The 17474-nt window shown below is 35.8% G+C and overlaps 1 protein-coding gene, 1 long non-coding RNA gene and 1 pseudogene across 14 annotated transcripts; 2 read left to right on the top strand and 1 right to left on the bottom strand.

Moving 5' to 3' along the window:
* Nucleotides 1-1315: 1315 nt before the first annotated feature.
* Nucleotides 1316-1815, top strand: LOC118480916 (annotated as a pseudogene).
* A 212-nt stretch (nucleotides 1816-2027) lies between these two features.
* LOC110872155 lies at nucleotides 2028-5174 on the top strand. Of its 13 annotated transcripts, none has more exons than XR_004864717.1 (6): nucleotides 2028-2470; nucleotides 2640-2905; nucleotides 3111-3191; nucleotides 4149-4351; nucleotides 4603-4692; nucleotides 4815-5174. XR_004864717.1 is itself a non-coding variant. In XM_035976461.1 (5 exons), the coding sequence occupies exons 2-5, from the start codon at nucleotides 3729-3731 to the stop codon at nucleotides 4899-4901; spliced, it is 396 nt and encodes a 131-aa protein (XP_035832354.1). In that variant the 5' UTR covers nucleotides 3207-3283; nucleotides 3391-3728; the 3' UTR covers nucleotides 4902-5174. The 13 variants fall into 13 exon arrangements, 2 of the variants coding, with proteins under 2 accessions (XP_035832353.1, XP_035832354.1); XR_004864716.1 differs by having other exon boundaries at nucleotides 4149-4331; nucleotides 4608-4692; XR_004864719.1 differs by having other exon boundaries at nucleotides 2640-2736; nucleotides 2847-2905; nucleotides 4149-4692.
* An 11151-nt stretch (nucleotides 5175-16325) lies between these two features.
* Nucleotides 16326-16699, bottom strand: LOC110870854. Its single transcript, XR_002553300.1, has 2 exons — nucleotides 16627-16699; nucleotides 16326-16531 (listed from the first exon to the last, which is right to left on the bottom strand). It is a non-coding gene; the product is annotated as an uncharacterized LOC110870854 (long non-coding RNA).
* Between the last annotated feature and the right edge of the window lie 775 nt (nucleotides 16700-17474).

Below are 17474 nucleotides of genomic sequence, written 5' to 3' on the forward strand. Positions count from 1 at the left end.
AAGTATTTTTTGTGTGTTATTGACCCGAAAATTTATGAGATGGAATTTTAATTGACCCATTTTGACCCATTGAGTGAAAATGTTTTACCCAAACCAACCCATATAATTTAAAAAGCAACCCAAAGTGACCCACTTGGAAGACTTTGGGTCAAGATTGCCCCCTCTACTCAAAGTTGTGTGGATGGAAAGATCAAAGATCTATCTACTATAATAAAAGAAACCAATTTTTGAACACGTATCATTCATTGAAGGTATTCTCAAATGTATACTTATCTTGTATTAACTAAATAAATAATAAATTAATATTAAATCTTATCATACTTTAATAAAATATTATCCTCAAATCTAAATTGTTAATTATACTCTTATACAAAAAGCAACTTAGGTTGCCTTCACACACCATCGCATCACTTCGGGATGAAGGCACCGTTTCATTCAAAATAATGTTCCACCGTTTCCCAAAGTTAATTCCACCGCTTGAAATCAAACTTTTACAATTACATACCATATTATATCTTAGGATTATATACCATATTATATATTATACAATGACGCATCCACCGGTTTAATTGAAATGAAAACTCAAATTTCCCACCAGAATGAATACCGATTTGCCAAATATCATTGAACCTCTATCATAAAAAAACAGATTTTTGTTTGTTCCTCTCTCTGGAAATTAACCCATATTTCTTCCCTCTGTTTAGATCTCAAACAAAAGATCCGTTCGATGCGTGTATTCAATCTAAAAAAAAAAATTGTATATTCAATCTCCAAAACAAATCTATTTGCTGCAAAGATAAAATATCATAAGCAGCATAACCTTTCTCTCAACGTCTTCTTTAATTCCATCTATATTCCCCTTTCATAGATACAAGTTCCGGCCACCATCAAAACGCTTCATCATTCAATAACCACCATCACATCGCTTCATCATACAATAACCAATAACCGATATACAAAAATTCGGAGTCGACAACATTCATATTCATTCACGCATTGTTTCCTCACGAAGGCGATTCGATTCATCGTTCAATAATAAAACACGATTCGATTCAGATTCGCGAGGTTATATGATAAAGATTCCTCATTCTTTATTTAACAATTTATTTCAGGATACGTATACATATGCAAGCGTTCACATAACATAAAAATATGAAAACTCAAATTCGCTTCATCATTTAATAATCGCTTTTGTCAAAAGGCAATTCGATTCAAATTCGTGAGATGTGGAATGACAGTTTCGAAGAAGAATTCGCGTTGATCCTACAAATCGTTGATCATGAAAATCTGATAAAACCTTACGATTTTGTTATGAAAAATGTCGCTTTTGTCAAAAGGCGATTCGATTCAAATTTGCCATGTGTGGAATGACAATTCGAAGAAGAATTCGCGTTGATTCGAGAAATCTTTGATGACTTTTTTATTCGCATTGCAATGGATATTGAATTTTCTGGGGTTGTTCTTCGTCCAGTCGGTAATTTTATAAACAGTAACGACTACCATTACTAGACGCTGAAGGATAACTTTGATGTGCTCAAATTTACCGACGTTTGGAACTGATAAGTTTTGTATCTGGCCATTCAATTTCCGTGTATTTAATGTCAATGATGCTGTTTATGCAAATGATTCGGTTGAGCTTTTGAAACATATCAGGATTTGCTATTAAGAAAAACAATGAAAACCGAATCGATGCGTGTAGATTTGGTGAAATTGTTGATATCTTCATAGATTGTGTTGAATGATAGTGTGTACTGGGTTGCATTTCACAATGGGTATACTCTACGTGACACGTTCTGGATTTTTAAGTTTGATTAATATGTATTTTCCTATCATCTATAATATTATAAAAAGGAGAAGTGATGTACGAAAATGTAATTTTACATTACATCCAACTCTTAAAGCAATATGTACAATTAATAAAAGCTTGTTTTGTAAGGATAAAATTGTAAAGAGATGAATATTTTAAGACTCTGTGAGGGTATAAAAGTAAATTCAATGAACAGCCATACTCACATGCTCAAATTCCTTTCCATCGCTGCCCTTAAAAGAAACCTAATCGACATTCCTCTGAATCAAACCGAAGATTGAATGCTACGCAAATGAAACGGTGAAACGGTGGGAAGCAATCAATCATGATTTGAGATATAAACTTGCAGATACAAGATACAGGGAGTCAGGGACGGATCATTTTCTCTTTCCCTTCCAAACCTCTGGATCCCGTCTTCCGAATTCCACATCTGCAACCACAAAAGGGCTCTTTAAAGTCACCGTTTCACCCTTTCACTAACCCTAAATCCTCTTCGTTTGGTCGTCATAAGGTGCTGTCCAAGATCAAATTAAAGATAAGGCAAGGTCTTAGGTCAGGCTTCAAATAGGGAAATCGATTATCATCAGATCAGGTTAACAACAAACGCTATCACAGATTCAATCTCTTTATTCTGCAGTTGCTTGGATACGAACAGGTGAAGCAGTAAGTCGTTATGATTGATTTTGTGTTTCTGGAGGGTTTTTTGTATTCAGTGGATCTACATAAATGATCAACCAGGTTTGAATTTTTGGAACTTCACTTTTTGCAACGCTTTTGTTTCACCATTATGATTTTAATTTTTTTGGATCTTTTTTTAATTTTGTTCCACCAGGTTCGATTTCTGCTCAGATGGAACGATTTAATTTTGGATGTGGCTGATTAAAGTTGAATCATCATTATATATAAATGGTTTGCAAAACGTCTCTATGGTGATTCTCATTACTTTGCTTTGCTCATTATTTGCATTGTGTTTAGTACTTTAGTTGCAAAACTTCGTGAATTGAATTTGAGACTGAAGTGGAGATGTGGCGTTTGGAAGGAAGGAATGGAGGATCCTTGGATAGCAGATGGTGAATTTAGCATTCGGGTCTCAATCGGGTAAGTTTTTAAAATTATCTCAAGGTTTCATGTTCTTTTGTGCATCCTGTAATGTTGTGATCTATATGAATGTAGGTGTAAATACTATCATTTGTAATCTGATGTGTATATGCAGATAATATGATCATAGCTTTTCCTGATCTATATGATAATTCGGCATCGTTTTGCTTTTGGGTTTACTAAAGGGTGATTTACTGGTATGTAGGAAGAGTTGGACATTGGATAAGTGCTTGTAAACGTTCAGACTTGAAAACCGACGGTGAACAAAATCATTTAAATCACAAATGTTTTTATTCTTTATATTTTGAATTTATTTACTTAAATGTTTCTGAAGCTACTGGTAGTGCTAATAACGATTACTTTGAAGAAGTTTATGAGGTTAGCCACCTAACGACTCAATAAGTAGTAACAACTTTGTTTCACTCAAAAATATGTTTTACTCTTACTTAACATATTTAAACGTTATTCGTTTGCAATTTTATCAGTACTATGCCAATGGTGATGCGTGGCACCTTCCACCTGGCGTGTATAAGACTATATTAACTCTGAAAGAGTCCGGAGGTCATAAATTATAATCAAATATTCATCTTTATCTTATAAGTTGGCATCTTTTGTAAGTAAATAATCATTCATTATATATATAATATCTTACAGTTAAACTGCTACTGTGAAGGCTGAATTTCGATGTTTACTTTTGAAAATTTTGGGTTAACTAAGACTATTTTGGTAGTTTTCCATTAGTTTAAGTTGATTTAAATATATTTACTGGATTTCCTGAATTATTTATGTCAGACAAAACTTGCAAGAAATTCTGGATACTGTTATGGGAGATCTCAAAAACAAGTTATTGTTCACTTGGGTGAGTTTAAGCTTTGAACATTCTAATAAAAGCTGTGTTGGATAATCTTGACGGGTTCGGTTCGGGTCATGGATACGGGTCTGAAACGTGCCAGCAGTTAGTGTATTCAGTCACATGTTTTATGTGTTTGAATGAGTGTAGGTAGTGGAGTCCAAAGTTTTAGGATTAGTTAGTTTTTAGTGGGTCAAAACATGGGTGTATCTCCTTTATTTACGTAGCATGAGTTGTATATATATGAAAGTTTTAGGATGAATAAAGTGTGGGAATTCAAGCAGTAAAATTATTCTCTATTCGTGAGTATATTGTTAGAGTTTAGAAGCTTGAAACCCAACAAGCTGTATATTATAGTTAATATATTAATTTGATGTTGTTTATACTTGTTAGGATCAAGAACACTGCACAGATTCAGGTTTCATGTGTCTGGAAAACCAAGATAAGCCGCTGTTCTTGAAAGAACTTAGTCATATATGGGAGAAAAAGTACCAGAATCTTCCGTGGAGTGATGGAGAATATTCGGCTTCCAACACGCCGTTGGTCACCTATCCTGAGAAGGCCCTTCTAAATCCTGTATGACGTCATATATGAATGTATATCTCAAATGGGTCGCCAAAACATTTAGGTTAAGAACTGGTGGGTAAAATGGGTTGAACGGGATATAACTTATGGCTCCTAACTTATAAGTGTTGAAAATCATCAATGAGTGTTTTTAAAATCATTCAGCATCTAATGTATTTAAGGGTAGTTAGGTCATTTTAAGAAAGCGAGAGTAAGGATGAAACCCGTAAAAGATTTTTAAAAAATGTATTACTATTAGGTTGAAAAGTGATAATCATGTTAGGTAAGTCTGATGCGTACCAAGTATATGATGGAATGCCTTAATGACGCCACTGCCTATGGTGCTGGTTCCGCCTCTTGCTGCTCGAACCAGGTTCTATCCCCTTCTCGATTTTTATAATGTGCCAATGATAATTCTCTTTTTGAATGATCTTTTTTAGTATGTTGAATTTAAATTGATTTAGGTTTCGGTTTCGGTTTTGACTATATCATAAGGATGTGATGCTGGGAAGCACCAACAAGCTTTCAACCTCACTGGAGGATTCGCTCTGTCGAAGTGCTTTGATGACGATAGTCCTATAATGGCATGGGTATTCCACGACCCAAACTAAATGATGTTGCAAAGGGACCTGGAGACAAAAGAAGCCTGGTAAACGCATGTCAAAATGATATGTGCCATGTTCTAAAAGCCATGCACATAACGTTCCCATTTGCCAACGGCTGTTATTTTTCTTTTGCATGATTAGATAGTGCCATAGTCGGTTAGTGGTGATGGTTTTCTTAGTTGCAAGTTAGCCATTTTTGTTAATTTCGTATTGCTTCTGTAAGGCTATATATGAGCCATATGTATTTAGATTAAGGGAATGAAGAAATGAATTATTCAAAATCTTGCTTCTCTTAACTCAAGTTTCTCTTTGGCTTCTCTCTATTTTCTAAGAACCATTTGATTAACTATTTGGTTCGTATCACAAAATCATCTCTAATGCAACGATATCATCTGAAACTATGTGTGCCAAAAAAGATAATGTACCCGCAGCAACGCGCGGGCATTCCCACTAGTTATATTAAACGTTTGATGAACTTTCCCAACCATACTCGAAGTTTGGCCTTTGATATAGCTTTCATTATTTTTAAAACATTAATAATAGGAAGTTACTAAATGGAAATCTGCAGAATTTATGATATTATAGTTAAATTTGAAGTTGTGAGTAATATGTGGATGGCAGTTTTTCTTTCTAATTTTTTATTGTGTACCAGTGCTATAAATAATACTAATTGTATAAATTATATACGTTGTAGACAATGAGACATGTATAGTTATTATAAATAAATAATAATGGCATTGTACACATATAATTATATAAATAGACAACTTGAACAAGACTATTAATTCCTATATGTAACTCTGTATGGGACGAAGAATTTTTGTTAGCAATAAGAACTTTATTTTAGTTTTTTAATCTTAAAAAAATATTATTTGTTAATGAATAATGACTTCTTTAGTGGCTTATTATTTAAACCTTATAAAACATTACTATATACAAATGATTTATGATTTAGTGTCGTGGTGTAGGCTAGGAGTAGAGCAAATTGAAATAAATTATTTTTCTTAAACAATTTTTTTTTTTTTTTTGCATAGCATGTAATGATATTAAAGACTTTAATAATCAACATCCCGCCGCAACGCGCGTGGAAGATCAACTTGTTTAATACATTTTTTTAAACACATACCTCTCTTTCCTACTTATCTTTTATTAAATATACAAATAATGAATTAATATTAAATGTTTTCCTAATTTATTAAAAATAAAACTTTTTATTATTTGGTATACAAAATTATATTTATTCAACTTGTGTAAAACGTGGGGTTTCTAAAAATATTCTTTTTATTATTTACTATTCAAAGTTACATTTATATAACCCGTGTAATATATGAAGTTTTTAAAGATATAACCTTATATCATTTGCTATGTAAAATTAGATTTATTCAACACGTATAATACACGGGGTTTTTTAAGGATATATTTTTTTTATTTGGTAGATTTTTCAACCCGACTATACACGAGTTTTTTAAAGATACGACGTTTTTAGTATTTAATATACAAAATTACATTTATTTAATCTCTGTAATATACATTATTTTTAAAGATATAACTCTTTTTTGGATCTATTCAACACGTGTAATATACGGGGTTTTTAAGGATACAATTTTTTTTTTATTATTTGGTAGATTCATTCAACCTGACTATACACGGTTTTTTTTAAAGATATGACGTTTATAGTATTTAGTATACAAAATTACATTTATCTAATCTATGTAATACACTTGGTTTTTTAAGATATAACTTTTCTTTTATTATTTGATCCGTGTAATACACGAGGTTCTAACCTAGTGTAGAAATATAAAAAATGTAACTTGTCCCACAAGGGCCAAACTTGGAATGGTATTTAAGTAGGAGCTTTTTTGGATATTGGTTTTTTGACATATGAACAAGTGGGGATGACCCTGATGGGTATGCCGCATTCTAACTCCCACATAGGAGTGCAATCTTATGTCTTGATGATGCACTTTGCATTCACACTTGATGATACATTAATAACTTTTTTTATTAACTAGCAACTTAAGTTAGCTAATTTTGTGCTTATTAACACATTTAAATTTTCTTTTGAATAGATTTACACATTTAAATACATTAATAAGTTTCTTAATTGATTAGCTAGCATATACTTATATTTGTTGTAGGTGTTAAAAAGCATTTAATCAAAAAAGTTGCACCTATTTAGAACTGTAATTTTCTTTTGCACATACGAATAAATCTGATAGTTTCGATCATAAAACTCTTTACGTGTAATAACAAATAAAAGACTTATAGATGGTTCATCACACTCGATTCTCTTTGAAAACCACTATCTTTTGCGAGTTGTTGATTCTTGGGATGAGGACATCTATCATTGACACACTCTCCGCCTACACACCGACAAAACAAACAATTTCCACATAATGGTTCACACTCAGCAACACTTTTGCAGCGTGGTATACTACGTCGAACCGCGATTGTCCCCTGCCACATCCCTTCACACATAATTTGAATAACCGATATATTAGATAATATAAGAACAACAAGTTGAAAAGATAACATGTATATATATAAGCATAAGGGAGCATGCACAAGAGGTTCTAATTACCAAATAGAATGAAGACAAACACCATAAACCTAGTCAAAGCTTGTTGTGTAATCCCCATTTTGCTTCTGCTATGATTTTCTCTCTATAATACATGTATATATATACACAATTACACACAAACATGGTAATAAATTTTAATGTGAACATAATGTTAATGTTATATAAGGTACATGTGGATATTTTAAATATTTAATCCATATATATCTAACGAATAATTTTTTATTTTTGTTTTTACATTTGACATTTGTTTGCATTTATGGCATGTGATGTGATTTCTACTACAAGTAGAAGGATATAGGATATACATGTGATGTAATTAATACAATACTCCTCTTGCATTCATTTACATTGGGTTTTTTTTGAATGGCAAACAGCAAACACTTTATTCGATCACCAAAAAGTTTTTACAGACACACAAAATGGTTAGTAAGCTACTAAGCCAACCACCCATATTTAAAAACTCCTATTACATCACCACAAGGAGTCGTAACAAACAAGAAACTTAGTTTCCTATCTCAAAACGCACCCAATCTCTCCATACCAACGCTGATTTCTTTGCTCTATTTTTAATCCACAGGAAAGTCGTTGTCTGCATCTCACCAAAGATCCCTTCTATGTTCACGTGTTTTCCTTTGAAAATCTTCTCTTCCTTGCCTTCCAAATGGCCCAACACATTGCTAATATAATCGATTGTAGATACACTCTTTTTGGTTCGTCTAAATGCGCAGATTTGTAGAATTCGAACAGGTCTTTTATTGAGTGCGCAAAAATCTGCTGAACTTTACACCAATTACTTACTTTATGCCACAACACCGCTGCTGCGTAACAACAGATAAATAAATGATCTGCGACTTGGTCTCTTTCCCCACATAATGTGCAGACTGGATCGGTAGCTAGCAAACCCCTCTTCTTTAACCCGACCATCGTTGATAACCGGTCTTGTACCCCGCATTACCCAAAAATGTTTACCTTTTTAGGAACCCATTTCGCCCAATCGTAAGGATAGAATGGTGTAGCAAACCTGTTTAGCATTTCTTTCGTTGATGAAACCGAGAAGACTCCGTCACCCCAGTAGGTCCATATCCACGTATCATTCCTGTTTTCCAGTTGGATTGTGCTTCTCACTGCCTCGATTTGGTGCAGTTGGTCTAACAGTGCATTTATGTTAGGCATAAATTTCCACTCCCACATGTTTAAACGGTCTCCAACAGAGGCATGCTTACGTCTTTCCAAACTGAACAGTTCTGGGAAAATCCTTCAGCAGGCCGTCTCCAGTCCACCAATCCAACCAGAAACGAACCTCTCTACCATTACCCACCACCCCTTTTATCATGTTTTGAACTGGCAAATTGTAATTGTGAAATTCTTTCCCCGCTCGAACAATGTTGTTCCAAATTCCGGAAATGCCTTCCCTAACAGGAAGGTACGACGCGGAATATGTATGCAAATGGATTGCCATAATAATTCTCCCCCAAAGGGAATTCTTTTCATGTTTGAGACGCCATCACCATTTTGATAACAAACTAAGATTCATATTTTTAAGAGCACCTAACCCTAGGCCCCCCTTGTCCATCGGTCCAATGACCCTATCCCAACATACCCATGCCGTTTTGGAAAGCGAGAAGAAATAAAAAGGAAGACAATCGAGAGTAGCTTTTTAAATTGATTATTTTCGTTACACAAACATGAGATTATTACATGAAATTTTGATGGTTAATTGTGATGGTTCACAATTAAAAGGTGAGTTCAAATTCTGCTTGGTGCTATTATTAGTGTTTTTATTCTATAAAATTTAAGAATTGTTCTGTAAAGAAATCGTAGTTTTATCCCGAAACTTCTTTTTCATAATAACAATGTCTCTTCACAATAATTTTTTACACAACAATTCTTAGGTGGCCCATAACTTCTTCGTACCACGGACATCGCCCACCTCCTCTTCTGTCTAGTGATTTGTGGTTGTTTGCTACATCTGGAGGTTGTTGTGGTTATGTTTGATACATTTGATAGTTGGATATTTTTTACCTGATCCATGCACGTCTCAAGACTTGACCCACCATAACGCGTCGCTACTCATGGGTGGGAACCGTAACGGGAGTTCATCCGCCATTTTGTTTTGTAAATGTTTGGGAAGAATTGGTGGTATTTTTTGGTTTTGTTGGGTATAAATTTGAAGGTATTTGGTTATGGTTTGGTTTGGTATTTATACTTTAATTTTTGGGTTAATGGATTTTAATAATCCTAAGTTTCACCTCTTGGCCGATAATAATTCCAACATTAAAAATTTCTTCCAATGATCCCAACTTGAAAATATTTGGCCACCATTGATCCATTTCTAACATAGGTGCACTTAAATCATTTAAGCAGTCTGCAGGTGCACTTGAATCTATTGAGGAAGCTAAATTCTTATATGTTAGAAAAGGATTAATAGGGGCCACCATTGTAAGAAGTTGGAATCGTTGGAGAGAATTTTTAAAGTTGGGATTATTATCCACCAACAGGTGAAACTTAAGATTATTAAAATCCAATAATCCTTAATTTTTAAAAGAAAAAGTAATTTTTTTATTTTAAACCGTAATATTACGGTTGAACTCGCCCCACGTTCAAATTGTTTCCTTTCCCGAGTCGGCATTGTCTCCCCGATTGTTTCTGAAACATGCCTTTCAGTTGCTGGATCATGTCATAAGCATCTTTATCTTCCATGTTCTTCTGAAGTTCAGGAGACATGGTGGCTTACATAAGGCAGGCTACCTCAATGGCATCCTCGTTATGCTTTTCTAGTGCCTTACGAGCAGCAGTAGTGTTACTTTCAGGCTCGGTAGGGACTGGGCCATCTTAGATATAGAGCTTTTTCGCCATCTTGAAAACTATTCTCAGATTGCGATGCCATTCGAGAAAGTTGGTGTTATTTAGTTTTTCCTTTTCAAGTATAGACTTGAGAACGAAGGAGTTGTTTTCATTAGACATCTGTTACATAAGCAAAGAGATTTTAATTAGTATTTTCGATGTATATTTCCTTATTTAATTAATGACCCATTACAATAATTAGAACAAGGAATGAGAATCTGGCTATGTCAGTAGTTAAGGCAGCTGTGGCATGCACTTTACTAAGTGACTAGGAAGACTGACAACGAGTGTCAATTGTGAGAATTGCACAACTCTCGAGTATGAGGCCGCTAAGACAACTCTTGTCTATGCATTGATACGTTTAGCCTCATTTATGCCGACTTTTTACTTTCGAGACAGCTGGAGCATGTGGTGAGAAAAGAAAAAGTAATAGTCGTCCTAAAAGAGGTACGTGTGGAAGGGCCGGATGTGTCAACGAAACCCTTGCACCTTGGAAGGATATGCTAGACATCAAGTGTGGTGCTGTGGCTCCAAACACTGATGGTTCGCTTTTACGTTCCAAGTGTAGCTTATGATAGGATGGCATAGACTATTGATTTTAATTATGGGTTAATTTAATATTTACCAAATAGGGTCGTAAGAGCCAATTTTAGTACATATTTAGTCGTGACATCTTGATGAACCCTTTCATCTCTCAGGACACTTAATTTTAAATAACCTATTAAAACTAAGTTTGTCGCGACTAGTATAACCATTTAAAGTTAATAGTTTTAAAACTATTAAGTTATAAGTTTTAGAAAGTTAAAAACTTGTTAAATTTTAAAAACTCTAATGGTTATTATTTATTTCAAAATAAACTATTTGTTTTATAACAAATATTTACAAGTTGTAAAAATCAGTTTAGAACTTGTTATAATTGATTGTGAACATTTTAAAACACCTTTTAAAAGTTTGGTATTAGGTTGATTGTAATATAACAACTTATATGATAAAAGCAACCATAATAGCAAAAATAAATATGTAAATCTTTAGGCCATTTTGTTTGATCTTGCTAGAGCCAAATAGCAAGACCAAATTGGGTCACGGGGTAACAAACAACCACAAGGATGGACCTAGTGCATCTAGTCGTCTTCAGCAGCTCCTTGATTCCTGTAATGTCTTCTGTTTTGTCTTCGGGTCTTCAACTTTATATTATAATATAAAATATAACAAAACTGAAACCCTAATCTATTACAACTTTGAGCCACAAAGTGGGCCAAAACCATAAAACAAAACAATAACAAAAATACAAGTACAAGGTCGGCCAGATTTACATATTCAACACAATAATATAAAAGTGGGCAATATTTTGGTCAAATAAAAATAAATAAAACTTTTGACCAAATAACTTTTTGCCCAAAAAATATTTAGATCTGAAACTTTAAACAAGTTAAAGTTTGAGATTTATAACCGGTTAAAAGGACCGGTTCCGATTTGCATCTTGTAAGCGTGGCTTTGATACCACTGTTGGGATTCAGTGGTGTCAATTTTAATTTTTTTTATCAAAACGGGTTTGACATATTTTATTAACTAAATCTATAATTAATAAAACGCAGCGGAATAAATATAAATAATCAACACCAAAAAGTGAACCGAACAGGATCATGGTTACAAACAAGCAAATACGGTACATAAAATAATTAATCTACCGATGAGAAAAGTTATACCCTTGTGGTTAATAATTAACCGTGTGAGACACCGAGGTACAACGAACGAGGGCTAGAACACGAACACGGTAACCGGGTGTGCCTCGCGGAACAATGATCACAAAAGAAAAGAGTCGGCACTTTTCTGAAGTGGCGGCTGTTCCTTTTGATTATGTGATTATATCACAAAAGAACCAAAAGAAAATTACTCCTTTTCAAGTATGACGGCAACTTTTGCTGTTGTTATTCTTTTTCAAAAACATTAGTATATTATATATACAATATAATATAAAGAGACAATTAGGTTTTATCTAATAAACTCTAATAACCACCACTAATTATCTTTTGGCCCTACAAAGCCCAATACGACTGGTACAAGCCCAATCGTGATACAAAACCCGCAAAGACAAAGTTTAATTAAAAAAGTAATTAAACGTTAAATTATTTATAACGTGTATAAATAATAAATTCCGTTCCACGCAAATAAATAATTATTCTAGATAATTATATATTCCGTTCCGCTAATTGTTCGCGATCACCAGTTAATCGAATTAAGTGGATTTAATGTTCGTTGCCCAAGGTGTAACTCTTACGGGTCATAGCTCGGTCAGCAGCGTTGACTTATCGAACCTGTACATATAAATCCAACAATCTCCCACTTGGACGGCCTTCGATAAAATCCTCAACACAGACAGTCAGCGGTAGTCTAGCTGCACATGGCTGCCCCCAACAAGGTATGACACTTTAAAGTCATTAACCGAAACACCTTGCAATTAGTAACAACTTACTATTGCAAGACAATAGACTTATGGTAATTGTTGTCATTCATCCTTTCTGTAAAAGACATAAATTGAATCAATGAGACATGGATTAAATTCATTCTCATATGGTGTTCAATTATTATTGTTCTCGATCAAGAGTCAAAGTGGTCCGAACAAACACACAGTAAGTTTGGGTAACGCCTTACACTTTACCAGTTTGAATCAACGAGGGCGCCACAATGTCTAACTGTTACATATCATGTAAGAGTACAGAATCCCATATCGACTACATACAACTCCCACTGAACTTCAGAACTATTCCCAATTAAAGCCTTTATGACTGGCAGTTACGCGACAGCGGTTGACAGTAATCAAAGAATAATCCTTGGTAAACGGAAGTTCTAATATGTATCTCAGGTCAAAGGATACTTAATGGGTATACCAATATCAAAGCATCTTATGACTAAGATCCATGAAGATGATTTGATGCGAGTTACATCCAACGTCATTCATAATGAGGTTTGTGAATTTGGAAGTCAACTCCTTGAGTCCAAAGTCAGAATAGTCTTAATTCAGAATCGTTCCCACGAGTCTGACCGACTACGAATAGTTTTGAATGCAAGATTCACGGATTAAACGTATTAAAATCGAACACAGTTATAGGATTCAAAATTGCATTTAACCAGTAAATCAAAATTGAATTCAAAAGTACAACTGTTAAAAGTTCGTACATCCAAATACTAAATCAAAACATACTGCTAGCTAATCTAAGCCCGATAGCACCCATGTGCTGATCATGCTTGTCCTGAGTCATGGGCTTAGTAAACGGGTCTGCTAGGTTTTGATCTGTGTCCACTTTGCTTATCACGATGTCTCCACGTTCCACAATTTCCCGTATGTATTGGAACTTTCTTAGAATGTGCTTGGCCTTGTGATGAGACCTGGGCTCTTTGGCTTGAGCAATAGCACCTGTGTTATCACAGAATATCTCGATGGGTCTTTTAATGCTTGGAACCACATCGAGATCGGTTATGAATTTCTTCATCCAAGCAGCCTCCTTTGCAGCATCTGATGCGGCTATATATTCAGATTCGGTGGTTGAATCCGCCACCACACTCTGCTTGGAGCTCTTCCATGAGATAGCTCCTCCATTTAGAGTGAATACGAAACCTGATTGTGAGCGAGAATCATCTCGGTCAGTTTGAAAACTGGCATCAGTGTAACATCTTACAGTGAGCTCTTCTTCTACTCCTCCAAATACTAAGAACATATCTTTAGTTCTTCTCAGATACTTCAGAATGTTCTTTACAGCAGTCCAATGGGCGATTCCAGGAGCTTGCTGATAACGACTAGTCATGCTTAAAGCATGCGAGACGTCAGGTCTAGTACATAACATAGCATACATGATAGAGCCAATCGCTGAAGCATATGGAACTCCTTCCATTCGCTTAATTTCAATGTCCGTTGAAGGAGATTGCGATTTGTTCAACACAGTCCCTTTAGTCATGGGAACACCTCCTTTCTTGGAGTTTTCCATCTTAAAGCGTGTCATCATTTTGTCTATGTATGTACTTTGACTTAGCCCAAGAAGCCGCTTAGATCTATCCCTATAGATCTTGATTCCTAGAATATAAGCTGTTTCTCCAAGATCTTTCATTGCGAAACAAGTTCCCAAATAGTGGACGTTGTTTCCAATAATCAGTATATCATCCACATACAGGATGAGGAATGATATAGTGCTCCCACTAGCCTTTCTGTAAACACAAGGCTCATCTTCATTTTTGACAAAACCAAACTCTTTGATCTTTTGGTCAAAACGAAGATTCCAGCTACGAGACGCCTGCTTGAGTCCATAAATGGACTTATTCAGCTTGCACACCCTATTAGGATATTTTGGATCAACAAAACCGTCTGGCTGAACCATATAGACATCTTCAGAGAGATGCCCATTAAGAAAAGCGGTTTTGACATCCATTTGCCATATCTCGTAGTCATAGTACGCGGCTATGGCAAGCAATATCCTGATCGATTTGATCATAGCAACGGGCGAGAAGGTTTCATCATAGTCAATACCCTGAGTTTGAGTGAAACCCTTCGCAACTAGCCGTGCTTTAAAGGTGTGTACATTTCCATGCATATCGGTTTTTCTCTTGAAAACCCATTTGCTCCCTACTGCCCGAGATTCGGGGGGTAGCTCAACCAAGTCCCAGACTTGATTATCACGCATAGATTGCCTCTCAGCGTTCATGGCTTCCAGCCATTTTGCAGATTCAGGATCTGAGATAGCAGATTTGTAGTTAGTAGGTTCGTCATTAGACTCATCTACTACCAAGACTTCAGCACCTTCGAGATGCCAAAGGTATCTGTCAGGTTCTTTACGAGTCCTGCTACTTCTGCGAACGCCTGTGTTCATGTCTGATTCATCAGCAACAATTTCTTGTTGTTCAGACGTTCCGACTTCATCAGCGGTTGTTGTTGGTTCTCGAATTTCTTCAAGATCAACCACATTATTTCCAGTTCCTCGATTAAGAAGTTCTTCCTCGAGAAAGTGCCCCTTCCTTTTGATGGAAATAACATTTGCATCAGGATGGTAGAAATAATATCCGCTTCTTTTATAGTATCCGACGAAAACAACCTTTTCGCCTCGAGGATCGAGCTTATCATCAGCATCACTTGTGATGTATGCATCACATCCCCATACTTTTAGGTATTCCAAATCGGGTTTATGCCCATGCCATATCTCATATGGGGTTTTGTTTACCTTTTTAGTCGGAGCCAGATTGACAATGCGGGCGGCAGTCATAAGAGCATGACCCCAAAAGGAGTGAGGCAAGTTAGTTCTACACATCATCGATCGAACCATATTAAGTAGGGTTCGATTTCTCCTCTCGCTCACGCCATTAAGTTGGGGTGTGCCAGGTGGAGTGGGTTCTGAAATTATTCCACACTCTTTGAGATGATTGAGGAACTCTAAGCTGAGGTATTCGCCACCTCGATCTGATCGAAGTATTTTTATCTTTCTAGTAAGTTGGTTTTCTACTTCGTTTTGAAACTCTTTGAACTTTTCAAAAGTTTCATGCTTATGCTTCATAAGATAGACATAAGCATATCGACTATAATCGTCGATGAAAGTAACGAAGTATCTTTCATGGTTTCTTGTCATGGTTCTGAAAGGGCCACATACATCAGTGTGAATGAGTCCTAGCAGACCATTGGCCCGTTCACCAAAACCAGTGAAGGGACGCTTTGTGAGTTTGCCAGCTAAGCAAGATTCGCAATCATTAAAGGAGTCTTGTCCAGTGGATTCAAGAATCCCTTCGGATTGGAGCCATTTTATGCGTGCCTTACTTATGTGGCCAAGTCTACAATGCCATAAAAAGGTTTCATTAATACCAGCTTTGTTACGCTTAGAAAGATGATATATGTTATTACATGTTTGAACATCAATCTCATAAATACCATTTCGAGGTTTAGCCTCAAAATAAAAGACATCATTCAAGTAGGCAGCAATAGAAATACCATTAAAAACGTACTTGAAACCTTGTTCAAACAAAAGGGAAACTGAAATAATGTTTCTGGTTATACCAGGTGCAAACAAACAATTGTTTAAATTAACTACAAGGCCAGAAGGACATGAAAAATGAAATGTGCCGGTTGCAAGAACGGGCACTCTTTTCCCATCACCAACGATGAGTTCCATGTCGCCTTGTTTCAGCTTCCTCCACTTTTCAGGCTCCTGCAAAACATTAGTGATGTGGTAACCACACCCGGTATCAAATACCCATGTGTTGCTAGAGACAGTAAAAAGCTCAATAACATAAATGAGAACACCTGAAGAAGTGCCAATGTTATTGGCCTTGTTCACCTTCAGCTTGGCTAGATACTGTGGGCAGTTCCTTTTCCAGTGCCCCATTTGGTTGCATTCAAAGAACTGACGCTCCTGGGGAGGGGGTGGTTTTGCAACCTGCTTGTTGTTGGTGGCAGATTTGGCAGCAACAACAACCATTTTCTTGCCTTTGCTGTTATGAGCCCTTTTCTTGTTGTTGGGCTTCTTAACACCACCAGACTTGACCATCAGAACTTGGTTGGTTTTATGTGGAATGTTCACCTCAGCCGTTTTGAGCATACCATGTAGCTCATGCACAGTCTTCACCCAAGCATTCATATTATAGTTCATAATGAACTGGTCATATGAGCTAGGGAGAGAGTTCAAGATGAAGTCCGCTGCCATTTCATCTTGCAGGGGATAACCAAGTTTGTTCATCTGGTCAATGTACCCTTTCATCTTAAGCACATGAGTACTGACACACGATCCTTCTTGCATTTTACAGCTTATGTCGCTCCTGTCGGGCTTGTTTCTGAAACATGCCTTTCAGTTGGGTTGATCATGTCATAAGCATCTTTATCTTCCATGTTCTTCTGAAGTTCAGGAGACATGGTGGCTTACATAAGGCAGGCTACCTCAATGGCATCCTCGTTATGCTTTTCTAGTGCCTTACGAGCAGCAGTAGTGTTACTTTCAGGCTCGGTAGGGACTGGGCCATCTAAGATATAGAGCTTTTTCGCCATCTTGAGAACTATTCTCAGATTGCGATGCCATTCGAGAAAGTTGGTGTTATTTAGTTTTTCCTTTTCAAGTATAGACTTGAGAACGAAGGAGTTGTTTTCATTAGACATCT

This window comes from Helianthus annuus, chromosome 8 (assembly GCF_002127325.2).
Source record: "Helianthus annuus cultivar XRQ/B chromosome 8, HanXRQr2.0-SUNRISE, whole genome shotgun sequence".
NCBI lineage: Eukaryota > Viridiplantae > Streptophyta > Magnoliopsida > Asterales > Asteraceae > Helianthus > Helianthus annuus.

What these genes read in the sequence shown, in the direction of transcription:
- LOC110872155 (XM_035976460.1), top strand. Translation starts at nt 3,729, where the DNA reads ATGGGAGATCTCAAAAACAAGTTATTGTTCACTTGG. An exon ending in ACAAGTTATTGTTCACTTGG is followed by an intron (nt 3,765 to 4,148) that starts GTGAGTTTAAGC and finishes TATACTTGTTAG; the next exon opens with GATCAAGAACACTGCACAGA. An exon ending in AGAAGGCCCTTCTAAATCCT is followed by an intron (nt 4,332 to 4,602) that starts GTATGACGTCAT and finishes TAATCATGTTAG; the next exon opens with GTAAGTCTGATGCGTACCAA.